Source organism: Bombus vancouverensis, chromosome 5 (assembly GCF_051014615.1).
Source record: "Bombus vancouverensis nearcticus chromosome 5, iyBomVanc1_principal, whole genome shotgun sequence".
NCBI lineage: Eukaryota > Metazoa > Arthropoda > Insecta > Hymenoptera > Apidae > Bombus > Bombus vancouverensis.
The window spans coordinates 14,590,839-14,616,430 of NC_134915.1; the positions used below are offsets into that span (position 1 = coordinate 14,590,839).

General features: G+C 37.2%; 4 protein-coding genes and 1 long non-coding RNA gene across 8 annotated transcripts; 4 read left to right on the forward strand and 1 right to left on the reverse strand.

Annotated features, from left to right (window-relative positions):
• Positions 1-6,489: 6,489 nt before the first annotated feature.
• LOC143302724 (uncharacterized) lies at positions 6,490-7,130 on the forward strand. The gene is made up of 3 exons (XR_013058471.1): positions 6,490-6,658; positions 6,733-6,853; positions 6,939-7,130. It is a non-coding gene; the product is annotated as an uncharacterized LOC143302724 (long non-coding RNA).
• Positions 7,131-12,387: 5,257 nt separating this feature from the next.
• LOC117159002 (uncharacterized) lies at positions 12,388-15,068 on the forward strand. Of its 2 annotated transcripts, XM_076618831.1 has the most exons (4): positions 12,388-14,439; positions 14,534-14,618; positions 14,711-14,840; positions 14,892-15,068. In XM_076618831.1, the coding sequence occupies exons 1-4, from the start codon at positions 14,357-14,359 to the stop codon at positions 14,984-14,986; spliced, it is 393 nt and encodes a 130-aa protein (XP_076474946.1). In that variant the 5' UTR covers positions 12,388-14,356; the 3' UTR covers positions 14,987-15,068. The 2 variants fall into 2 exon arrangements, with proteins under 2 accessions (XP_076474946.1, XP_033194354.1); XM_033338463.2 differs by having other exon boundaries at positions 14,711-15,068.
• l(3)72Dn (UTP4 small subunit processome component l(3)72Dn) lies at positions 15,033-18,279 on the reverse strand. Its single transcript, XM_033338449.2, has 4 exons — positions 17,610-18,279; positions 15,997-17,536; positions 15,409-15,705; positions 15,033-15,340 (listed from the first exon to the last, which is right to left on the reverse strand). The coding sequence occupies exons 1-4, from the start codon at positions 17,711-17,713 to the stop codon at positions 15,224-15,226; spliced, it is 2,058 nt and encodes a 685-aa protein (XP_033194340.2). The 5' UTR covers positions 17,714-18,279; the 3' UTR covers positions 15,033-15,223.
• Positions 18,280-18,458: 179 nt separating this feature from the next.
• Positions 18,459-23,456, forward strand: Lfg (Glutamate NMDA receptor-associated protein 1 lifeguard). Of its 3 annotated transcripts, none has more exons than XM_033338450.2 (6): positions 18,459-18,734; positions 20,033-20,103; positions 20,458-20,547; positions 20,636-20,813; positions 20,889-21,159; positions 21,279-23,456. In XM_033338450.2, exons 2-6 carry the CDS (start codon positions 20,052-20,054, stop codon positions 21,636-21,638), a joined length of 951 nt encoding a protein of 316 aa, XP_033194341.1. In that variant the 5' UTR covers positions 18,459-18,734; positions 20,033-20,051; the 3' UTR covers positions 21,639-23,456. The 3 variants fall into 3 exon arrangements, with proteins under 3 accessions (XP_033194341.1, XP_033194342.1, XP_033194344.1); XM_033338451.2 differs by having other exon boundaries at positions 18,459-18,619; positions 20,021-20,103; XM_033338453.2 differs by having other exon boundaries at positions 18,460-18,619.
• Positions 23,457-23,586: 130 nt separating this feature from the next.
• Positions 23,587-25,335, forward strand: LOC117159001 (uncharacterized). The gene is made up of 4 exons (XM_033338461.2): positions 23,587-23,839; positions 24,614-24,692; positions 24,873-24,996; positions 25,130-25,335. Exons 1-4 carry the CDS (start codon positions 23,755-23,757, stop codon positions 25,190-25,192), a joined length of 351 nt encoding a protein of 116 aa, XP_033194352.1. The 5' UTR covers positions 23,587-23,754; the 3' UTR covers positions 25,193-25,335.
• The last annotated feature ends 257 nt before the right edge of the window (positions 25,336-25,592 follow it).

Sequence of the window (25,592 nt, forward strand, 5' to 3'; positions counted from 1 at the left end):
TTTTACGTGGCTCCAACTGTTTCGGGTTGCACCTTACGATTCTTTTATTCTCGCCGTACAAATTCTCGAGAAAGTCCAACGAACCGCTTTCAGATTCCAAAAGCTTTAAGAAATGTTCACGGCTGCCACCGTTGGGCTCTTCTCCGCTGAATTGTTTCCATGGTATATACCTTGTAACTTGTAATATTTTCTCACATGTTTCCCACTGTTGCCATTAGGATAATTACTTGGAATTCGTACTACACAGCAGTGACGATCGTGACAGTTTTCTGAAATATATGTCGCAATTAACAGTAGTCGGTATCTTGACTCCGCGTTAATGACTAAAAGTCGAGAATTTGGCAAGCTATTTGTTTCATAGATCTTAGCGACTTCAAAAATAATCAACCTAGTACCCTAGTTACCTTAGAAGATTCGTTAGTTATAAATCTATCGACATAATCGATAGGAATAATTAGTATATTGACTATCAATTGATTAGTTGGAAATAAAAGAGAAATTGATAGAGGATTAAGAGCAGGTAGAAACGGGGAAATGATTTTTAAAAATCAGTCACAAAGGTAACGAGTTTTATAACGCATCGTTGATATATAAAATCTAATAATTTAGATTCCAGCCAGTGGTCTTCGATCAAATTGTAGTATTCGTAAAGTATTAAAAAAAATGTTAATATAAAAAATTGCTCGTTCGTAGAACGATGTTAAATATCTTCGAAACATTACGAAATTTCTCAACATCTAATACTTAAAAAGAAATCCTAATCATAATAGGAAACATAGGTGAGTACCTACATCTATCTACGTACAAAGTCCGATATCTCAATCGCGACTCGAGCAGCGATAAACTACGATCGTACCAATACCTGTGTGGATCAGACGATCTGACCTGGATGTCGCGTTTACCCAACGACTATCATCGCCTGGTATTTCTCCATTAGTACATATATACACCGCTCTGGACTTAGACGATGCAACGAGCCAGTTTTGTCGCAAACACCCGCACGATGTTGCTTGATCCTCGTGTGCCGACGTCACGTTTGTACACAAGTGTTCGAAGACATGCGGGGGTGTCGTCAAGTGTCGTGCAACGGTGGCATAATGCAAAGTCTAGACTTCTCCGCTCGGTAAATAAAACACGCTGTGACGTCGCCTTCTCGTCCTTGTCGTCGCACTGCGCTGATTCGCGCCTCTTTCTCACCTCGTGCAGACGATACCACCTCTGGTAAAGAACGAAAGAAAGAAGAAGATAAGAGAAAAAGGATAGAGAGGAAAGAAAAAAGGAAAAGCAGAGCGACAAGATACCAGAGGGATGTGGGCGAGATTGTTTCTCGCGGTTGCGTAAAACCCCGCTGCTACTCTAGAAAAAAACGATGACGCGACGCCGCGCCGCAACGACGAGTAATCTCGCGTGAAGACGTTCCCACTGCGTCGTCGAGCGGCGTTATGAGGCCGGCGACACCGTGTTGTAGGAGGTGATGGATATTAATAGGTGGTAAGCAGCATTTCATTCATGGTAGTTGCGTCTTTTGCCCGGGGTCCCTCTTTTTGTTTACCGGTGTCCTCTTTCTTTTTTTCTCGCCGCAGATATCGCGCCGCGAGAAACCTTCCCTCGTCCCTCCGCGGCTAAGAAGGCGGCTAAGAACTAAGATAACCGCCGTTATGAAACTTCTACTCTGCAACGATGTTTCAGAGTGAATAGATATTACTATCGACCGAGTATCATGTTTTGGATCTAGAGTTTTAGACAAAGCGTAGAGTAGAATATCGATCATCTGAATACCGATTATCGGAACAGATTCGTCTCTCAGTTAGTTTGATTAGTACGATATGTATTGTATAGAACATACAGGTTCGTATTTGAACATTTTCTTTTAGGAATATGTTATATACGCGATGTAAAATATTTTCGAGTCTCGTTAGCGAGGCACGACTACCACCGTCGTATTGATAAAATTTCACACCAATCTCAGGAACCAATCTGAGCGAATACGCAAGAGCTACGTCATATTTATACTGCAAATATATCCATGTAAAAAATTAGTATATGGTAGGAACTTCTTAAGTTTCCACTTATACTTTTCTTGCTCTTTCAATGAGTATGATTTAAAGGTTGGAACTGTCTCTTTATCGTTAAAAATGTTTCACTTCTCAACGGCATCATGAAGTTAAAAGAAAATACAATTTTCTACTACAATACACGTGTGTCTTTCACATTGCACACTGTGGCTATCGGGCAGCTTTGATGTTCCACGCTCTAGCTGTTAAATATTTCTGAATATTCACTATAATAGAAAGATACTTACTTTACCTATCGACGTTCTTTTTATCGTGATTTTCGAAAAAAAAAGCGAATGAGCTCGGAATAACGTAAATCTCCATCTCGTTAACGAATCGTTTTCGCCATGGGAAACGTTTTCCATCGCATCGGTGTCGCCGTAAACACGCCGGCTAGAAAACTAAAAATAACGGCAGCTTCGTTTTCCGTCATTTTTACGACGATTCTCGCGGCGATGTCGACGTTTTCACGAGAAATACCTCAGGGCGACAAGATGAGGGATTCCCGAGAATTACCGGGGAGCCAACAGATCGCGAATAAACCGTGCTGTCAAGGGGTTCTCGTAAAGGGTGAAGGGAAAGGGCTGGAAATTTACGCAAATGCATCTGTAAATAAGAGAAATGAGGCGCGATGTTGAATTCCTGTTCCATGAGCAGGAGCAAGGAAACGGTGATTCATTCTGTACTGTCGGGCTGCCGAGAAAAATGTCTGGAAGAAAGCCACCGTTTCTACGTAATTTGCGGAAAGAAGGAAAGAGGAAGAAGAAGAAAAAGAGAGAATGAAAGTACAGCCGCCGTCTCGTGACCTCTCGCGTTCTCGTAAAAAAAGTTCCTCCTCGGTCGGATGAGATTGGGTCGTGGCACCGGCATGAGCGTTTAACGCGTAGACGGCCGTCAGTTGTCACTCGAATTACGAGAGGCGTCGCGCTTCAACGACAGACCGGCTAGACGTCCTTGCAAATTATGATGATTAGCGCGTACATGCCTTTATGACGTTTGCTCGTGTCCACGAATAATAAGAACTTTCTGTCCGAACCATTTACGTGATTTTCCTCGCACATTATGACCTTCTTTCGCAATTGAACTGGTAGATATTGTTTATAAAATTTTGATTTCACTGATCAGCGAATAATTACTCTCTAGTAAATAATCTTGGAAATTATGAAATACTTTGATTTTAATTTGAATATTGAATTTCTGAAAATTAAGAATTTTATTGTATGCTGATGTTCTTTTCTTTCTTTTTTTCTTTCTTTTCTTTTTTTTTGTAGTACGAGAAGCCGAATTGAACGGCAGCGCTTGCACAGCTGCGATTGCGAATTTTCGCTAGGGTCTGACTTGGATGGTGTAGCAATCAAATTATCGTGGCAGAGGGCTCGTTTCAGACAACGATTCTAAATGGGGTTAGAGGAAGCCACGATGGGAACGATCAAACTACAGGAAACAAGCCCTTCTCCGATGAAACAGGAAACACGACCGCTATCGAGTTTTATATAAACTTGCTAAGAAGCCAAGCTGAACGCTACTGCTCATCTCTGATCAACAAATCAGCCGAATCTGCGTTCATCTTTTGATGAAAGATCAGCTGCCCTCTGTGACGATCTTTAATGTATTTGACCATCGTTCATATTACAGTGTTCGAACCACAACATAAATTATTAGAACATTCACGCGATAAATATAAATTATTGAGATCTGCGATATAAAGCTACCACGCTCGATTCAACACAGTGCACATCTATTTAAGACAATAATTAAATCGTACGAAATATTTTATCAAATTCACGAGGAAGATAATATCGTAATTTCGTAGAATTTTATAAAAATATGCGAAATAGTGGCGATTGGAAATACGTCATAATCGTCGTTTTCTCCTACGATTTTAGCAAAACGTTCCACACGCTTCAACCACCATCTCCATTTACTTATCCAATTTTCACGCGTAACCGCGCGACGTTCACGCAAAAACCAGGCGAACGACAGATCGGTTTGTAACGAAATAGCCGTGCAAACAGCTAAAATCAACAAGAGGATTAATAATTACACGTCTACGGGCTACATTCTGCTTCTTGCTGGTTTCCTAGACAGGCGAGAGGAAAGGGATAGCGGCAGACAGATACTTGTAACCCCGGCGGTGCTTAAAAAGACGCTCGTCGCTAGACATTCAGCGAATCCAGCGAAGCCACTTAGTCCGGACGTGTAATTAGATCGAAATGACGCCAGACGACGCGGCGCGGCGTCGTGCTACTCCTTCGGAATCCGCTTAATTGAATGATTCATCGCCTGGGTCTAACTGTTGTTTCAATTAACGCTCGCATGTGCACAGTGGTCAACGTCATCTGCATGTGCACGCACCTGCACGCGCGGCGAAGACGCTTCGTCATCGACGTTTCACGCTCGAACGGGAACGCGTGTGCGATAATGTGCAGGCATTCGACGATGCACCAAGAAACGACGACGAGACTAGAGCAAGAGAAACACGTTTGTTGCCTGCCCTTGCGCTCACAAACACGTTCTCTTCTTAACGTAGCGAAATTGATCTTAGCTTAGCTTCTAATGGAAACGGTTCCGTATATACTATATACATACAAATATTTTTTAGTCTACCATAACATAGCTTTAACAAGATAGTGACATTTCCAGTTTATCTCGTTTTCCGCAAATGTCCTTCTACTTACCGGTGGCGTATACAAAATCCGGCCGAGTAACATGTAAAAGCGCGCGGTACGCGATTCCTTATGGAAAAATAAGAAAATAATATGGAATAGAATCTTTTCATCTGCGGCTTGGGATTGGAAAAAAAATCAAGTTTGAAAATTTATCAAGTATACTTAAACACGACTAATTACCGGCTAGTTATGAGTAAACAATCAACAGGGTTCGTTTAAGGCTTCATTATCAAGAAAATCTATTAATATTATATATATAATACATATACATACATTGTGGAACATGTGATTGATTTTTTTTCCCGGTCAATTATTTCCATGTGAATAAAAATATGTCGGTTAAAGCGGAGACCGGTTAACCAAAAGTCTACTGTGCGCTAGGCTTCGCACAGGTGTCCTTCCAAATGTCTGCGTTAATGCAGACCTCGTGTTACCACCGGCACAATAACCTTTCAGGGGAGAAACAGGACCTTAGCTAACGCTTTTTAATGGACTTAACGGGTATGAACGAGCACGGGACCTGTGTGCACGTGGGACAGGTGAATAAGTGCCACGGCCTTCTCGATGACTCCGCGTTCCATGGTAATTAACATCCCCGGCACGATCGCCGACGAGATTAAATACCCTGCAACCGTGATTGGCAAGTGCAGACCGCTTGAATCAACCTTGTAACTACCACAGGTGCGAAGCAGAAGCGATTTGGGTGGTAAGAAAGGACTAGAGAAAGTATTTGGGACCGTCAGGACGACTGGTTTCTGAGACAGAGGTTGAATGTTCGATGGTGCGAGTATCAGATACGAATTTTAATTTTATAATTTTTATATAATTTTCCGTATTAGGTATATTCTCATTTTTATTCTTTTCCATTTCTTTATACTTCTGTTTACGTTATTAGTTCAATATATTTATCTTTATTGATGTCTCTATCCAATTTATTTAAAATTCATCCGAGAGTTGTATAAAGACAGTTTCGCATAAATTTTTCTTGATTTAGCTAACTAGCGACTATTTAGTGACAGCGATATAACTTGAATCAGAAAGTTATTACAACATTTCTGCGCATACACGTATAAAGGCAGAGATTTCATTTTATCGTTTACTTGAACTTCTCAATTCTACGTTTTCGTTAGATATTCGTTGTTCAGTCGTTTAATAGCCACAATTATGGCTCCATAATTTCGTAAATTAAAATGTTATACATTTGCCGAGAATCTGAAATATATACGATTTTATGTTTTTCGTACATATGCACGCAGGACGGAGCAATATCTTCACGTCGGAATTTGGCCAACGAACAAACGTTTCAATTAACCTGAGACAAGGTCGGCGAATATTTTGTGAGATACACGAGCTACGAGGTGCACTCGCGCCAATGAAACCGCATACCACAGAGCTCGGCGCGCGTATAATGATATAATTGATCGGAGACGATGCATCAAACATTCCAGTTCGCCAGACAAAACAAAAACTCAGTGGAAGCTAGACGGGTGCTAGACGACCTGCTGTCGGCGATGGGTAACTCGAAACCGCAGGGATGCTGCGTCATACAGGCGACGATGATGGTAGTGGTGGCGGCGGCAGATGATCGAGATGGGGTGACGGCGTTACGACTTGGCCGCGCACTCGTCAGCCACTTTTGTTGCCCTTGCTTCCGGAATCACCCTGATCTCGCCCCTTTTTCGGACAGCTCGCGCGAATAAAAGGCCGCACAAGCGAATAAAAAGAAGGGGTGGGTCGGAAAGAGCCACGGAAGAAGGGGTTGCCGCGCGGCTTCGTCGCGACGGCCGCACAGGATGCAATTATTTCGTAACGGTGATCTTGTTACAGAACGGATCTGGTCGTGTACGAAACTCGTTCGCTCGACACTGTCATAAGGCTAGACCGGAAATGACAGAATTTTATTGCCGATTGATTTTACGACTGTACATGGCAATGGTGATGTATGCATTTATTTGCGCTTCGTGCAATGGCATAATTGTTTAATTGAATGCTATTTTCGTCGTCCGGAGGGCGAAGATTCTTGACTTTTTACGATATTATCGATACGAGACTGGCGACTCAGAGGAGTGGATATGTTCAATCATATGTTGTTCATACTATTGGATCATATTAATACGGTGGTCAGAAAATGTATTTGCGCGCCATTGTGTTCATGATATTATAGCATTTGTATTTTGTACTCTGTAGTAATTAATTGAATCCAAGTATGTCGTAGGCGTTGCAGTCTACACCTTTGGGGCACACCTGAAAGCTCAACTTCGCTCGAAACTTCAAAAGTCGCTTCAAGTTAAGTAAATAACACGGTTGACACGGATAAAATGACTGAAATTGCTTGAATACAGGTAACCCGATTAATTCGAATGCGGCTTTATGTGACTGCGTTATTTGATAATTATTAGTAAATAGAGAATTATTGAAAAATATAGATGAAGGTATATTAAAAGTATACGTAGAAAATATCGTCGGCAAAATTGAACGATTTGTACTATTACTATCGCCATTAGGGGATTGTAATTGGGAACGTCCCCAGACCAAAAAAAAAACCCATCCTATAAAACGAGTTAATTCCCTCGGAAAGAGTGATCGAACGAAGACAGCGCGGAGGAAATAAAATTGTAATGAGAATGTAGCGAGTTACCCTTGGAGATTGCTTAAAATCAAAGGGTTGCCGATAGGGGTGGCTGAGTTCGCGATAGGGGTGCCGGAGAATTAATTCGTCCCTTTTACGCAAGAAAATCGAGCAAACGGACGATCAAATTTTCTGTTACGTCTAGCAATTTTCACGCTCCGGTTTGCCATCCGTAACATGCTCTTCACGATTGACCCTCGTCGATGGTCGAAACCAAAGGAAGTTCTCGAATGGAGCAGCTGAATTTAACGAAACTTCGCATATACCTTTCGAATAATACGAACTTTAAAAGGAACACGCTTCTTACAATTTTTTCTCTTGAAATTTAAAGAAAAAAAACCTAGAAATTATAGAAATATTTCTATTACAAGGTAAGATGACGCATAAAATAAAGTTGTTACTTTATTAACATGATTCGATGCATATTCGTATTTCAATTTTAAATAGAAGGTTTTAATATGATTTTTCCAGTATTATCAAACGTTCTTTTAGTTGTAATACGTATAGTGGTTAATACGACTATAAAAAAGATCGGATAAACACGTAGAACAACGGAGCCACCGCCGATTTCAATGGCCTTGAAATATGTTGTCAACGTGATCATTCCGATCCTGTTGTACACCTACGGATCGAAATGGATGCAGACGATATTTCTGTCACATGCTTTTCTTCCATGTTTCCGCTACTGATAATGGCCACAACAACTGTCACCCCTTGTGTTGCAAGCATTTTTAGTTGGTTCGATCGTTGTTCCCCGAAAAATAAGCGAACTCTTTTATCGAACGATTCACGAACGATGCGCGAGAGGATTCGTAAACTATGGCGAATGCTGCTTGTTATCTATATCTATTGCTCGTTAGCGTTTCTTCGCTACGTGTAATTGTCCGACGGAATAAAAGCGATCGTTTGTCAAGCAACGAGGTCACCGCAATATCGTTCCTCCGAGATATGCGAGTACAAGATGGATCGATGTGTCTGTCGTTAGTTTTCCCTTCTCTTCATCGATGTTTCTTATATTCGTGGACATTTCAGTACCATAATCATAAACGTGTTTCGCAAGAAATAGTAGAGTATCGTATTTATTAAGAATTTCTGATTAATTGTGATAATTTGACATTTGTTATACTTTTGTATAGATGATGTATCTATAAAGATAAGTTTTGGTGTGATCGTTTCTTTTAACATTACATTCTATTTCTTTGTTATCTTATAACTTTTAATACGATTTGTAATACAATATTTGATATCAATATTTTTATATACCATATCGATCGATTGTGACTAATTAGATACTTATTCCGAGTATTAAATAACGATATTATATTTTATTTATACGTTTCGTTAATTTCAACTTTTAAAAAGGCTTTCGTCACGTCGTATAATCCATCGTTTAAAGGGCTACTTTAATATAACTACGAATTTTTTAACATATTTCACAGACAAAGTTTTTCAACTGTATCATTTGTATCAGATACTTGGGCAGATACTGTGTCGTGGCCAGATACTTCCGTGATCAAACCTATTCATTTTATTTAACCACTCTACCTTCGAATACTTGTTCCATTTCGAATTAAAGCGAACTCAATTTACCTGAGACAATTCCCCCAGGTTGGTTCTTTCCCGACATCGTTTCCCCTCGCGAAAATAAAGCAAAGACATCATCGCGCCATTCACTTCGCCCAGTCGTTAGACGTTAGTCGTTAGGAAACGCCCGAGTCCATTCGGAATCAACGGATCGAGATCATTAAAACGAACCCTCCAAGTGTCAGCCGCACTGGCGTATATACCGTACGCTTCCGCGAGCTACCGTTTTCGCGCTCGACAACGTGACTTTAAATAATCGCGATGAAATTTCATATTTATACGAAGCCGCTAATTACGATTCGTGCCGCGTAAAAACGATCCCTCTCATCATACCTGAAACAATTAATTACGTGTATGGCCTTGAACGAAGAGGATAGGCGAGAATTTGCACGTTTTTGCACTCGTTACTATGCGGTAACTCGCGAAAATATTTCAACACTTGCAGAAACCGCCTATAAATACAGGGTGGTTGGTAACTGGTGGTACAAGCGGAAAGGGGGTGATTCTACGCGAAAAAATAAATCGAAAATATAGAATAAACATTTTTCGTTCGAGGCTCTGTTTTCGAGAAAATCGACTTTAAATTTTCGCTCGGTACGCGTGCACTTTATCGCGTCTCGTTATAACGGATCGTTGTCTCGATGGAAGAATTTAAAAAAAAAATTTTTTCTATATTTTCGACTTCTTTTTTCGCATAGAATCACCCCCTATCCGCTTGTACCACCAGTTACCAACCACCCTGTATATTATACGCGTTATTATCGTAAACTCGATTATCGTAATTATGTCGGCAAAGATTCAAGCAAATCGAGAAATGTACGTATATTCTCATGCGCAAATATTAGCACGCTTATAGAAACACGAAAGAAAATCCGATAAACCATTGGAGAATTATTTAACTTCGATTGGATTCAAAGGGAAAGCTTCGACTTACAGCTACATCGTTATAATGAAAATCTCGCCAATTATATTGGGTTGGCAATACATACCAAGCCAATACAGACGACAAACGTCAAACGTTTTCTTTCTTTATAATCAGCCTGGCTTCGATTCGGATGAAACTCTGTACGCTTAAGGAACAGCCAAAAAGTATATACATATTCCTTTTCTAGCTGCGATAACTCAAGTGTAAGAGGAATCATCCTCCAAAATTTGACACGTTAAGAACTAAGTCAGGATTGGTTACCGATAGAAAATAATTCCACAAAAATGAAATACTTTTTAGTACGTAGGAAAAAGTGCTACTAACTGCAGTCAATGAACAGGTTTCAAAAATATATAACAAAATTTCGTCGAGCATGTTCACTCGAAAAAGTACAACGAGCCAATGTACGTTAAGTTGTTCCGTTCTCTGTCCTTCCTCTCCTTCTCTCTGATTTCGGTTCCTTTTTTTTTTTTTTTGCTTTCTATTTTTTCTTTTTTTTTATCTTGCCCTCCCTTCATCATATTTGTCGGCCGTCGAATTCCACGCCGCACCGGTGGAAACGAACGCAGAACAATATTTCTCGGTGGTGGCGCGTTGGCTGCCGATAAATACGGACTTGGCGCGTACAGCGAAGAGCACCCTACCGGTTTTGCGGTATCTCGAACGGCTTAATGGCACTGTTAACTACCGTATTATTTAACGGGGATTTATACATTGCAGTCGGCCGATTAAAACGGCGGGCGGACCGGCATCGAGGCCTGGTCTACTGCGAAACGATATAGGAAGATCCTGAAACGGACACCGCGGGGGATCGAGTGTATCCTTAATTCCCCGTGAAAGCCAGTGCTGATCGAAGCGGACGTTTCTAGTGTCCGTCGTTGCTCATAGAAAAACAGAAAGTATTGAATTATACTGTATTATAGATCGTACATAGACTGTCATTTCAAATAACAGTCTCGATATATCACAGTTTTCTATTGTATCAGGGAAACAATTCTAAAAATGATATTCCGAAATGTTTGAAGAAATAGTTTTAGTTTTAGTAAATCGTCCACGCTATTAATTGTATGCTTCTTTTATCAAGAAATATTTGCCGGCCATATAGTTTGCGAAGTGACTATCGACAATTGTCAAAACAAAGTATCAAAGGGAGAATAAGATTGCGTAACCAGCACCGTTATCGTAATTTATATCTATCGTTTCACTTTCCCAGCGCAGAAAACCAAATCTTTATCTCCGTCAGCCACAAATCACCGACAGCGTCGTAACCAAAGACTCTAAATCTCCCCCGCCATTGGAATCGCAATTTCTTCAGCTACCTCTACATCAGCCATTAGAATTGCCGCAACACATCAAATAGCAAATGGAAGGCTGTCAGCCGAAAGCAAGGTAAATTTTCAGCCAAGTACGACGGAACATCGCGAGGAACGTTCGCGAGCGGAAACAATTCCGAGGTCGCGAGGTAACACCTCGGCTGGGTGTGCGAGCAAGTCTCGAAGGTGAGACGAAGACGTAGAAACAGACTCGGTGCGTCATCCACGTCACGATCGCTGCCAATGGGATCTCGGATCCAGCAGGGCGATGCTATTGAGTATTTGCATCTCTTGCCTTTCGCGGCGAATGCGAGAGGAAGCTCGCGTTCGTGAGCCGGTGCGACGAGAACGATGGGAAATCCGGTTGCTGGCATATAGGTATGCTCACAGATGGCCGGGTGCGACGAAGACCGTGACAGTATATAGGTGAAAACGACGGTGCTGGCTACCAGAATGGGACAGAGAGCGAGTATACAGAGAATAGGAAGAGGAAGAGAGAGTAAGAGGCAAACGAGGGAAACGGAGCATGGTCGATGTGTCTAGCCTAGCCTGGTTGGCTGGCTGGCTGGCTGGTTGGTTGGCTGGTTCGGGTGGCTGGATGAACCAGGGACCGTCTAGGTTGCGTCTGCCCCCGCACAAACTCGGTATTATCTATACGTCTAGACACCCCTGCGCCACCGAGAGAAGACCATAGCGGTTTGGCGCTCCGCTTGTAATTTACAGCGCGCCCCGCCGTGTCTCTACATCTACGATCCCGCAAATTTCTCTCTTCGGTCGTGTCTCTTTACCTGTCTCTCTTTCTTCTCTTTTCTTTACATTTTCTCTCGCTTGACCTTTGCACTCTCCTAGCGTGCACCTGGATACATCGATCCCATCGGATCGTACCGATAATCGCTCTCCGAACAGATGGTAAAGCACTCGATCATATCGGGATCGTATCGGGCTGTTGAAGAAATTCGTAGTATTTTTAGTATAAATTTCTATCAAATAATGAAACGTTCGAATAAATACTACCTTGAGGAGGACTAACACGAGACATCCAACATTCGTCCATAAAATAGACTTCTTTGTACTCGTTAATATTTATTGTAATCTTTTATTACGAACTTATTCGAAAGAGAAATTAAATAAATAGTCTAGAAGCCCGTAAGATCTGTTCGAAGGAGTTCGTTATTAAAAGGAGCGAAACATTGTTCGAGAAAAAACTTGCGAAGTTAAGAACGATAGTCTGATGATTCTAGTCAAATCTTCCCTGATTCTCGTTACCAATTCTCCGCACAATCTCGTGTACATATATGTACTTGCACTGTTTATATGTATAAGCATCAACGACAGTCGAAAATTGATAGCCATGTAAATTACAAGTTCTAAATCGTGCAATCTAAAAGAAAAAGACATCTGGAAAAATGTTCGATTGATAGGAGAAATGCAAGAACGATAAGAGTAACGTGTTATAAGGACTTCGAGCGATGGACACGCGAATTGCTCCTGAAATTCCTCTCTCGGACTGCCGATGGAGCTCGCGTGCGCGATGCCGCCACTTCAGACATCACCGGCGTACGAGTGATCGAGGGGATCACGGCCACGTGAAAAGGGAAGCAGCCGTCAATTGGTATACACGGTGTACACACGAGACGTGCGTGAAGAGAGTGCGAATATTGGTATCGCGATAACGAACGGGAAACCCTCGCGTGTCCGAAAGTACGAGCCACCCCAGCCAGTGCACGTTATCCACGGAACACGCGTGCATTATATCGACGATCTCTCGGTGATTAATGCCAGCTGTTAGTACCAGGAGGCTCCAGTCAATTGAATCTCATCGTTCGGCCGCATATAAGCCTCGCTCGGTTGCCTTTATCCGTCTCTCTCTCTCTCTCTCTCTCTCTTTCTCTCACACAGACACACTCTCTCTCTCACTCACTCACACCCTCTCTGTAATGCACGAACCAACTATCCCGGTTTTCGAAGAAGAGTTGCAACGTCGACGCGTAAATAATAAATCCTATGGAATCGCCTTACCGTGTCGGGAAGAGGAAAAGAGGAGAGGAGAGGCGTTGTTCATTCCTCGAGGCTGCAGGTAACGGAAAGAATAAAGTTTTCCTGGTAGACCCGTGGATAGTAAAGTCCCTGGCAAGTCCGTGGCACGTTAAACTTTCCAGTTTCGAGAACGCAATTTTCCCAAGGGAATCAGTCCTCGCTAATGCAAGAGTGGTTATAGACGGAGAAAGAGAGGAAGGGATAGAGAGAAAACAGGTATAAAGGGGGACGATATTATGGGAGAGGGAAACTGTGCGCGGGCGGGAATGGCGACGAGGAGTTTGAGGGTTGAACGAGCTGACGCTTTAAGCGATGTAAGTTACAGAAACTACGCTTCCGACCAGTCTCGGGCGCAGATTAGTCGTAATCTTGGCGCATTGCACTCTGCAGCCGTTTCCAACCCCCTTCCTACACCCTAACCTTCCCCCCCCCCCTGTTGCTGTTGCTCGAGTCCTCACAACTACAAAGCTTTTCAAACCGTTACCTCGAACCAAGACGAACGTGTTAGACGCACCTAAATTCACGTACACCAGAGGTGTACATCGCGTTACCTCGACATTGCGACACACAGAACTCTGTCTACCTATTCGCCACTGTATCGCCGCTTTGATTATTTCCTGGAGGCTTAAGCCGCTACGTCTACGCCTTCCTTCGTACGGCTACAGGTTACAACTGGCGCAACGAAGATTAAACACTTCTTGGTTTATGGCCTCGTAGCCGGTCCTTAGACTCGGTTTACCTTGGCTCAACGAGATTTCCCGCGGTACCTCGTTTCCTACCTTTTATATAGCTGTTACTGAAAATCAATAATTCGGTGATCGAGCCTTGATGCTCGAAAATACTCCGCTTTCACGATCTTCGCGCGCTTACTTACTTACTTACTGTACTAAGTTAGCGATTGTTTTTGGTAAGATGATTTTCTGGAAAATATGTCAAACTTTGTATGAAATATATCAAATTGTATATTGGAAATGGAGATGGAATTAGATAGAGACTATGGCAACGGATACCGTATCGAACAAACTACACCAAGATTCCACTTGGGTATAAGTGATTTCAATAACATATTGTTTATCTGTTCCACGTGAGAACTACGATTCTCTGTCGTATCGTGTATTATATATAAATTTCCTGTTTCTTCGGAAATGGCGGAGGAATCGCAAGATAAAGTAGATGGTAGAACTGAGAAGAGTAAGGGAAGGAATCCGGTGAACTTCGACAGTATTTGGTAAAGACATGTAGAAAAACAAGTTAATTCTTCCATTTAGTCTCAGGTGATATATGACGTATTTTATTAATATCGAGTGGTATGTGAATTTCAGTAAGGAAATTATGCTACGAGATAAATTATCTCGGCGCAACTGGTCCAGAAAGTACGAACACCTGTCGGGTGAATTTTTTAAGAAGGTACCACAAACCAGCTGGAAGAAAACGCGTAGTGCAGTATCGGCGATGCGCACCACACGAATTTTAATGTTCCCCGGTGTCACTGACCGTAGGTGCTGGCCGAAGAATGCAGAAAGGAGGGATTTCCGGCGGACACTTTCCAACACAAACCACCGGAAGATGCGATTAAGCGTTCACCAATTCTTCTGAAACCATCGCCGTCCATTCCCAGAACGGCATCCGGTATGGTAGGCTTACGATCATCTCGTCCAGAATATAATCTTGAGTTTACAGGTCACTGGTATATCTCGCCGAAACGAACGATCGAACCACCCATTGAACCTGGTGAATTTCGCGTCATGCAGCAAAGATTCATTTTTCTCGGTTAAGTGGAGAATTCGAGTAAATTATGGAATATATATTTTATACACCAGAGACTGTATACTATAAGAAAATGTATTAAAAAATAAATCGTTGTAGTCTCATATGAACAATGTAGTAGTTGACATAGAAATAGATATGTAATTCTTCATTTTGATGCTCTTATAAAAATGTGATGACGGCTTTGCAGACAACATTCGATTCCAGTAAGAAAATGGATTTCATTTATTTCATTCTTCATATATTTACATTCCAAACCATTTTTGTTTGAGAGTCGGCGGTAACTTTTCCGTCAAGGATATGGGGTTTACTTCGACTGCTACTAATTCTTCGTCGGTCAACCAATCCAAGTATACAAGGTGCTACAAACAGCGATGTTGTATATTGATTTTCGTATATTTCAATTATATAATGTTATAAATAAAATTACCTTGTATTTTTTAAGAACTTGAAAAACTTGCTGAGAATTTATCACAGAATTATTGTCCTCGGTGGTGTCGCCATTCTCGCGCTTTAAAATTTTCGTTTCTTTTTCCGAGAACTCGTTCAATTTATCAATTACGTAAACTGTCGAGTCATCGTGCATTATTATGATATTCTCGTTACGTGGATCAAAAATAATATTCGTTATAGGGAATGGCCGGGCTAACCATTGCTTGGGAAGTCGACTTTGTAAATTGTTCGAGAATTTGGTGTATTGTCTTTGTAATATGTTATATTCGATAATCTGAAATTAAACAATCAACGATTAATTATGGAAAATAATTGTTCATAAAATGTGCAGTTTTATAGCTTTTAATTTTACGTGTGGTACTGGAAATTACAGTAATAATTTATTGCAAGTTTCATGGAAGGCAGAAGATGCAGGTGATAGAAAGATTATACGTTTTTATAGCTGATCCAATTCTTAGTAACTTATCATTTTACGATATTAGACCGTTTTAAACGAGAGATATTAAAAGTTTTAATATCTCGAGCTAAAGGAAAATCTTTATTACATCTCGCGTTTTTTTCTTACCTTATGATCGGAATATACTATAACTAAATTTAACGTGCCTTTCTGGATCGCCATGGCTGTTGGTGGACAACTGTATTTGGGTAACAACCATGCGACAGGTCCGTCGTTATTTGTAGTGTCACTAACATTATATACAGCAATCCTACCCTGACGATCAGCACAAACGAAAAATTTACTATCGGGAGAAAAACACACTAGTCCAACACTTATAATAGATTCCTTATTTGTGTAAAAAAAGCCAAGATGCCTCAGATGCTTCTTTTCCACTTTATATAATGTTATAGTGCTATTTTTTTCGTCGTTATTTATTGTTACAAATAATTTTCCATTTGGACTAAATAACATTTTTTGTATTCTGGTTGCAGAAATGTCCGTATCATTTCTTGATAATTGTGCATCTCCCTCGATCACGTCAAAGTTGAAAACTCTAACATGATCATCGGTTGAATAAACAATTGTTTTGGCATCCTTGTTGATAGCACAAGAAAGGATGTGTTCGTTTCTTTTTGTTTTTAATTGCAGCAATTTTATAGGCTCCTCTTCTAACTGGTGGACCATTCCAGGACGTATTGATTCTGAAGATACTTTAGTAGGTGATCCAAGCCTCCATAGCTCAAGAAAGTTTGTATATTGTAAAAGAATACATCTAGATTTTCTACAAACTGTAGCACATGGAAGCTGTAGTAATGGCGGATATTTAACCAGAATTTTTGGTGGATAACTGGACTGGGCTAGATATCCATCTACACCAGCTGAATATAATTTTCCATCAGCATCTACTAAGGCTCTTACATCATGAGCGTGTAATCTTCTTTCGATTCCTTTCACCCATTGTGGCCTACCACTTGATTTCATAGTTATTTTACAAAAGCTTCTCACTACAGGGTCAACACCAGCACAATATACAATATTCATGTCATGGGATAAAGTAACAGCTAATATATCAGCTGTATGACTTTCATGGGATTCTATTAGGGTACCCATGTGAGGATCCCAAAATGATAAATACCCACGTGAGTCTCCAGAAATTATGATGTTGTCATCTGTAACTGCTAAACACCAGATAATAGTTTCTTTCTTTGCTTCCTTTCTAGAAGTTGTCATTTTATGAATCGCATGACCAGATACAGCATTCCAAACTCTAATTGTGTCAACAGACCCTGTATAGATCATTTCTCCAGTGTTATCCCATTTAATACAAAGGATTCTTCCTTTCTGTTTATCAAATATCCTTTCGTATATCAATGAATGGGGAGTAACAGAAAATGTATTGATATATCCATCCTCTGTACCAACAGCTAAACATGTTTTTTTATGATTAACATCCATGCACCAGGCTGCACCTCCAGTCACTGCTACTTCGCTTTTGATAGATAATGTCGTTAAATCATATTCTGTTATCATGCCATGAAGACCGGTTGAAAACAATCTTGGACCTATCCACAGAATATTTTCTATGGAATTTTCTGGATGACCAGGTATCGTACATTCCACAAAAGGTGCATTCCCAACATTCCAAACTTCAATCGAATTATCATTCCTGTAAAAATGTTATCGTAAATATTGTTACAATCACCTATGATGTCTAAATAAGAGTAATTTGGGAAACTAACCTCGCAAGTGCTAGTTTTTTCGTCTTACATTCGTAAGATAAACAAGTAACAGATCGGGGTTCAAGGTTGTAAAACCTAATATTATGTATTTTACAAGTTGACATGATTTATTTGATTATTTACTACTATTTATAGTAGTATTATTAAACTCTAATTATACAAACTATACTACACGTTAGAAAACATAACCACAATTGTCACACACGTGGACTCTAGAGCGACCTTTTTGTTATGTTGGTACCTATTGTGAGTTGATACTATCAGCAGAGAGGAAATCTGTTTTTGAAAATTTTTGCGACATCTACTTCTCAGAGCATTTAAACTTTTCGATAAAAACATAGGCATAAAATAAGTGAAAAAAGAAGATATATATTTCTTTTTCATAGTATTATTACATTACAAAAATTAATTACTAAAATATTCTAGAACTTTATTACTTTCTTTATTCGTTATGAAGACTGGCTTATATTGAAAAGCATTTAGTATATTCTGTGATTTCTATGCAACAGATAATATTAAAGTTTTTCTCCAACTTTCATGTGCATAGAAAATAATATCACATCATTACACAATGGAATTTAATCTTCTTTATAAAGAAATGGATAGATCATTGTTCGTTTAATGACATGAAAGGATTATGTTACAATAGATCATGACATATTCGTGAGATTCACATTACGCAATATTCTTCTTGGAAATGTAACACATATCTCATATAACAGTAAACAATACAGCGATAAACGTGTCACGCAAGCGCTTAGTCTACCAGAATGTTCCCCCTCTATATTCAACTTACTTCATATCAGTTGCTCGTATGATTAAATTAGTTGCATGCTATACTTGTTGAGATCAGCCAATGGTTGACAAGTGGAACGCGTTACATGGTAGTGTTGGTAGAAACTAAAGTGCACAAACGATCAAAGTCGACGGCATAATCTGGTTAAACCAATCATCATTTTAAGCGGTGTCAATCGTTTTCTCGTTTAAGGATTAAACGTTTTCTGAAAAAGGTAAATAAATTCGGCTCGTATTCGGCGCACGAATGTTGTTATCGATTGTCGCTATTCCCAGAAAGTGCGCATGACGCATCAGATTGACGTGTAATATCAGCAATTTGCTTCTCAGGTTAATATTATAATACATATTCTTCTTGAATTTTTGTGACTGTTGTAAAAATATCTTTTTAAAATGAACAAATTCTGGCAAACTTCAACGTTTCATTGTACCAGGTGCTAATATAGGAAAACGTTTAAGTATCGATATGTCGCTGCTGTGTTTCGTAATATTATGTTTATTTGTTTCACTACCGGAACAAAATCATTTGATTTTGATATTTCCGAATATATCGTTTGTAACAATACACTTTACATCAAAATTTAAAGAATATTAAAAATTTACGTTATTCATTTGCAATAAGATCTGTAAGATAGCTTATCATGTGTAACGTTACCAACGTTTCGTTTTCTTTCCTCATCCTTGACGTTTCTTGAAAGACACGTTGTATATGTATGTATGTACTTACGTTATTAACGAAAATATATTTTTTAACAGCACGTTGGATTGTGACATTATACATATAACATTATTATATATACATATAACGTAAACGTATAACAATAATAACTATCAACTGATGTTGGTGAATTTTATTTGCAGCTGATCTTAATGCATTGGGAAAATTAATAAAGGTTAATTATGCTCATATTTATAGTATTTAAATACATGTTATATGTAGATGAATGTGAATCTTTAGATGCAAAACGATCTTGTTAGGGTTACCTTGTTAATAAACATTCATAAAGCTAAACAGTGTGTCATAAAGAATACTTATAAATGTGAGCAATTTATATCTTGTAATGTTTAAACTTATTTCAGCTATACTGATATATACCATATCTGATATACTGATATTTGGTATTTTCCTCATACATACTGTGATGAATCAGTTTTATATGGAATAATTGCATTTAAGATATAAAAAAATTCTTTGGCAATTTTTATAAATATTGTCAACATAACGCATTATGTTATATTAGAATTATTTAAATCTTCTTTGTTATTTGGAGATGTGTAGGTAATTATTAATTTGAGACTTTTACTTTTATTTATTAATTGCTTATTACTATTGTGTTTTTTAAGAATAAACATATATATTTGGAACTGCAATCTTATAATATAACTTTAGTTGATTAATGTTTTGTTTTTGTGTAATTTAGTACAAATACTTCTAACATAGTAGTACTTTGTTTATTAAATGCTTTAAGAAATTAATAAAATATTTTGGAACATGTTAAAAAGCAACTGTTCTTAATAATTTTGTGACTAACTCTATTTTAAGGTTGTTGGTACATTCGTGCGCTGGTATTCCATTGATGTTCTGTTATTACAACAATGTCTCATGATAATAATAGATTCTTTTTCAGTTAAAACAAAAACCAAAAGATGGCAACTTGGCAGAATACACCAGGTGCAGGATTTTATGCAGGGCATCAAGGTTCTGATCTCCTTTCTAAATTATACATATTTTTTATTATGATTCATTACATCTTCAATATGCAACAAAGTAGTTAGTAAACCACAAGCACCATGTTGCTTATTTCAAATGGGTATTACCATTAAATATTACCTATTAAACTGTATAATCATTAATCATAATTTAAATATGTTGTGATTCCCTCAGAAAAAGAAATTACAAATTGAAGGGAAAACAATATATTTAAAGAAAATCATACATCAACATTTAGTAGCTGTTAATGGAGCACAAAATCTCACAAAGAGTGATGCTTAACTCAGAATGAAGATTCTATCGCATTGTAATATTTTATTTCTTTTAAATTTGCTTGTGCAGGTTATCCTCCCCAAAATCCTGGTTATCCATCTCAAGAAGGGTACCCTCCTGGATATCCACCTCCTTACGGAGGAAATCCACCACCACCAGGTCTGTTTAATGTCATTACTTTTTTTTATACTAATACCCTAACTTTTTTCTAACTAATTAATATTTATGATATTTTATTTATTTTTAGGTCCTGGTTTTATTCCTCCAGGGGCACCTCCTTACGGACAAATTCCACCAGGTGGTCCAATATTTGGTACAGGTCCACAATCAGGCATGTACGGGTCAAATTATGAAGAATCTATGCACTCTGATGGCATCAAAGGACTTGAGTTCAGTGATAAAACCATTAGAAATGGATTCATCAGGTGTGTATTATCGCTGAAGGTTTATAATATCTTCCAATATTTGTTTTAATAATTTTGACTTTTATCTGCTTTCAGGAAGGTGTACAGTATACTAATGATTCAGCTGCTGATTACAGTATCGATGATTGCGCTCTTCCTTTTCCATGAACCTACTAGAAAATATGTTCGATCTCATCAAGAGCTATTTTGGATCTCCTTTGTAGCAACTCTTGTCCTGATTATATGTATGGCATGTTGTACTAGTGTGAGACGAAAAGCCCCTATGAATTATATGTTTTTGTTGCTATTTACAATAGCAGAAAGTTTTCTGTTAGCTACTGCTGCTTCTACATACAACTCTAAAGAGGTATGATCCTAAAGATAGTAGTTTATGATTTCTTAATTTATTAGTTAAGAATTTAATAATTATACTCATTACTAATAATAAATAAAAAATAAAGCACTACATTTTATTAAATACTTTAGGTACTATTGGCGATTGGAATTACTGCAGCTGTTTGTTTTGCATTAACATTATTCGCATTCCAAACGAAGTTTGACTTCACTGCTCTTAACGCCATTTTGTTTGTTATATTGATCGTTTTCGTACTCTTTGGAATAATCGCAGCAATATGGAATGGGCCAGTTATGACCTTAATATATGCATCAATTGGGGCCCTTCTTTTCTCTATTTATTTGATCTATGATACACAAATGATGATTGGTGGTAATCACAAGTATTCGATTTCTGCGGAAGAGTATATTTTTGCATCACTAAGCCTTTATATAGATATCATCAATATCTTCATATACATTTTGACAATTATTGGCGTCTCACGAGATTAAATATTGTAAAACACATTATTTTGTTGCTGGATTAGTCTTTAATGCAAAATGCTTTTACTTACCATTGTTCTATTCTGACTCTCTTCCATAGAGAGTATGTTACAGAAAAGCAATGGAAGGCATTGAAGAAAAAGTTATTGGCAGAGAAGTATGAATTTCTATAAGATAATAGCATAATAGCTTTTACATAATTTCCAAAGTATATCAAATACAGAGATTACAGAGGAACAAAATTATTTTAAAGTTAAAACTCTAGTCTTATAAGTGAAATAATTCCTATTTTCACTGGGACAAGTAAGCCAATCGTTATATGTATAGTGAAAGGCATAAAGTTCACAAAAAATGCAAATGCTCTGCTGACATAACTAATGTTTTATTTCATCTTTGCTATTAACAAAGTGTATTTGTTTTCATTGAACTTTAAAAGAAGTATAGTTTATTTTGTAAAAAGAACTTTTTTTATTATATTAAGAAATAAATACCGTATGTCCAGCAAATGCGTTTTAACGATGTTAATATCTGTATTAGATGTAGTATTATAACACGTAGATATTAATATCATTATTCCAATTATCCTAATAATGTATACATACCTTTACTCGTTATGTGTGTTAGAAAATAGATGTTATACGTTATATTATTTCAACATATTTGCATAATAAAATAAAATTTTCAAAGTATTAAATAATATTCTTATCTCTTATTGTATAAATTTAGTTTGCTTTTTGCACTGGTATATAAAACAGAATATTAAACTCATGACCATGTATAATCGATTTACGCTCATCTCAAATCTACAAGCAAAAGAAATAATTTTACAAATTTTTTAATTTGGTAAAATCCGAAGTAATTATACATAATAACAGTAACGAAGTATACAGCTATTTTCATTAAAGAAAATCATTAGTTATATTCCATTATTATACTACAAATATTTATGTAAATTCATATTTATATGTAAGCAACCAGAGAGGAAATGAAAGTATTCACGCCCGTAGTTTTAGTTGTTCTGGGGATAATGCTGTACCATGAGGCTAAGTGTTGAAAGTGACGCACGCTAGCATATACAAAAATTTTTAAAATTAGAGATCTCTGGCTTGTTTGGTTCCACGTTAGCATATACAAGAATCTGTGTATTAAAGTTTAAAGCACAGACGAGTATACAGCACAGATCTTGCATCTTATGGGATCCTATGACCCATGTTCTGAAATATCGATCGTGTAAAAATAGTTTCCGTTTAAGAACGGATCAGCGCAATAGGTAAATGCTACAGAAAAACAATTAAAATATTGCTCCTGTTTATTCATCTTATTTGTTTTACTCCATGATACATTTATTGTCAAGTATAGGGTTTTTTTAAGTAATTTTATAATCGCGTTATATAAGACTTGGTATTTTTCTGGCCGCGTTATACAGGGTGTTCGGCTACAGGCGTAAAAAAATTTGAGAGATAATTCTTGAAGCTAAAATAAGATGAAAATCAGAAATACAAAAATTGAGTTTTCTGCTTTGTATTTTAATTATTGTAAATTAAAAATTAGCCAAAATAATGCTGTGCGCGAGCAAACCTCCTTACATGAGCGAAAGTAGATCAGCAACTTTCCTCGTACAGGTCGTAGAGAAGAAGGTAATGACATTCGAAGACGTAAATCATCCTGTTACATTAAGTGAAATTGTGTAACAAGCGAATTATACATTTTCTTAAAATGTGTTAAATCAGTATCATGTAAAAACAGAACTGTATGTATATGTATTTTAAATTATATTGTATAATACTTCATTACTGTAATAATAACTTTACTTTATTGTTGTAGTAATTATCACTGTGTTATTTTTAATCGAACAGTACCACTGACGATTATATCTTCAATATTCAACTCATTATATTAATATTAATACCAATACGAACGAATCTACCCAATTTCGCCAATAAAAGATAACAATACCAGTTACTATCTTTGTCCTAACTTTCACATCATTGAATAGTGTCAAAGCAATCAGAGCATAGACGATGTACAATTTCTGAAAACTTTGTCACCTCAGTTCGTATTGAAACTTGATCGGTGATACTTTATCTATTGCAATCATTTACAGAAACTTTCAATTTAATCCGCTATGTTTAAATTTATTCATTTATATTTTTTTATAATCCTTCCGGTTATTATAGGTGCCACAAAAAAGGAACATAAAATTTTTTCAGGTAATTTATTGATTTTTCTTCTCAATACATATTCACTTGTGATATTTATGTTATACGTGATTAAAAAACTTCAATGTAATTGATCTCAAAAAACCTTATCTACAGTATTATTTACAATTATTTATTAACTACTTATATATTAGTATATATAAGTACAATCACTTATTAATAATATTCAGACGCTATTCAAGACAGAATAATTTTTTACAATTAGATCAAACGACAAACTCTTTTGAGAAGTTAGAAGAATTAGTTTACTAGGTGACGCGTAAAAAATTGGTTTAAAAATTGCATTTGGTCGGAATCGTAAAGAAAATAGCAAAGGTCGCTTTTTACAACCTTTGTATTTGAGACTGTGATCTTTACTATTATCTAACTACTATTTAAAGATTTTTATATTCTCCGATGCCTTGTTTGTACGTCAACTGATTTCGATAAAATTTTCATCGTGTGCACAGCAAAGCATTGGCAAAGAAAATCGTAAATTTTTCTTTCTGAATGACCCCCCCCCATCACTACATTGCTATGTTTTAGCCATATTGAGGCTCAACAGTTCAACGAAATATCCTATGTTATTCGAAAATATTTTGATACTAATATCCCCAAAATAAAATAAACAAAATAAGTAATTTTTTGTAACAAAATCTAATATACGAACATTCAAATGAAGAAGGTCACACAATCTTACACGATAAATACATTCGTTTGAAATAATTACGTAATAAATGACATACATTAATTAATGAAAACCATAGAAACAACGTCAATTTACAGATATAATTGAAAGATTAAGAAAAAAGTCAACTGATGAAGAACATGGAGGAATTATTGCTATGAAAAAACAACTGTTTCAGTGAGTATAGCACTAGAAAATTCAATAAAAATTCTTATAATAAAAACAGACAAATTTCTATTATGTTATCCTAATTAATGTAATTATTAAATAATCGTTGTTAAAAATAAAAAACCAAACTGAATCAAAACTGAAATGATATAAAATTAATGTATAATATACACAATTAAATGTGTTTAGAGATATTTTTACAGAACACCAGAAAGATGACAAATTGCAATTTGGCTATGTTTGCGAAAACCCAGTTCAATGGGAACAAAGATTCGAAGAAAAAGATCTTCCGAATAATCGACATCGTGGAAAGGTACAGCAAAAATATTAAATTTGAGCTGCTCTTAGTAAAAAGACATGAACTCAATGATTATTATAATTTAATTACATTATAATTGGTAATCTATGGTATTATTTTTTTTTAATATAAAACAATATTTGTGCAGGTCAAGTGGGCAAATATAGATGGCAGCTATGGTGAGCACTACTGGGACTTAAATCATAAGTAATCTTTATACAGAGAGTGACGAAATGTATAAACTAATCATCATTACAGTTCTGTAAATCCATTCTATAAATGTTAATTGGGACATAACTTATGTATATTTACAATCATGTATGTTACAAAATAAGCATCATATTTACTTCTCCATATGTGTCTGTTTAATTAAAATTTTATACAAGGTATTCCTCCTATATGAACAAAATCAAAGTCGTTGATTTATGATCAATCAAACTTTATTGATTCTTTGAAAATCTTATAAAACGACGAAAGAATATTATATACTCGCTATTATTTCTCTAATTATTGAAAATGTGTAGAAGATCGTAACTTCATCGTAATACGGTGCGATCAAAAAGACAACCTTATTTGAAAGAATCTTGCAATAGGTATCAAAAGCACTTTAC

Coding starts and splice junctions, on each gene's coding strand:
- Lfg (XM_033338450.2), top strand. CDS start 20,052: ATGGCAACTTGGCAGAATACACCAGGTGCAGGATTTTATGCAGGGCAT. Junction 20,548..20,635: donor AGGAAATCCACCACCACCAG/GTCTGTTTAATG, acceptor ATTTATTTTTAG/GTCCTGGTTTTATTCCTCCA. Junction 21,160..21,278: donor CTACATACAACTCTAAAGAG/GTATGATCCTAA, acceptor TAAATACTTTAG/GTACTATTGGCGATTGGAAT.
- LOC117159002 (XM_033338463.2), top strand. CDS start 14,357: ATGGCGGAGGAATCGCAAGATAAAGTAGATGGTAGAACTGAGAAGAGT. Junction 14,440..14,533: donor GTGAACTTCGACAGTATTTG/GTAAAGACATGT, acceptor TGTGAATTTCAG/TAAGGAAATTATGCTACGAG. Junction 14,619..14,710: donor CGGGTGAATTTTTTAAGAAG/GTACCACAAACC, acceptor CACTGACCGTAG/GTGCTGGCCGAAGAATGCAG.
- LOC117159001 (XM_033338461.2), top strand. CDS start 23,755: ATGTTTAAATTTATTCATTTATATTTTTTTATAATCCTTCCGGTTATT. Junction 23,840..24,613: donor GGAACATAAAATTTTTTCAG/GTAATTTATTGA, acceptor GTCAATTTACAG/ATATAATTGAAAGATTAAGA. Junction 24,997..25,129: donor ATAATCGACATCGTGGAAAG/GTACAGCAAAAA, acceptor ATATTTGTGCAG/GTCAAGTGGGCAAATATAGA.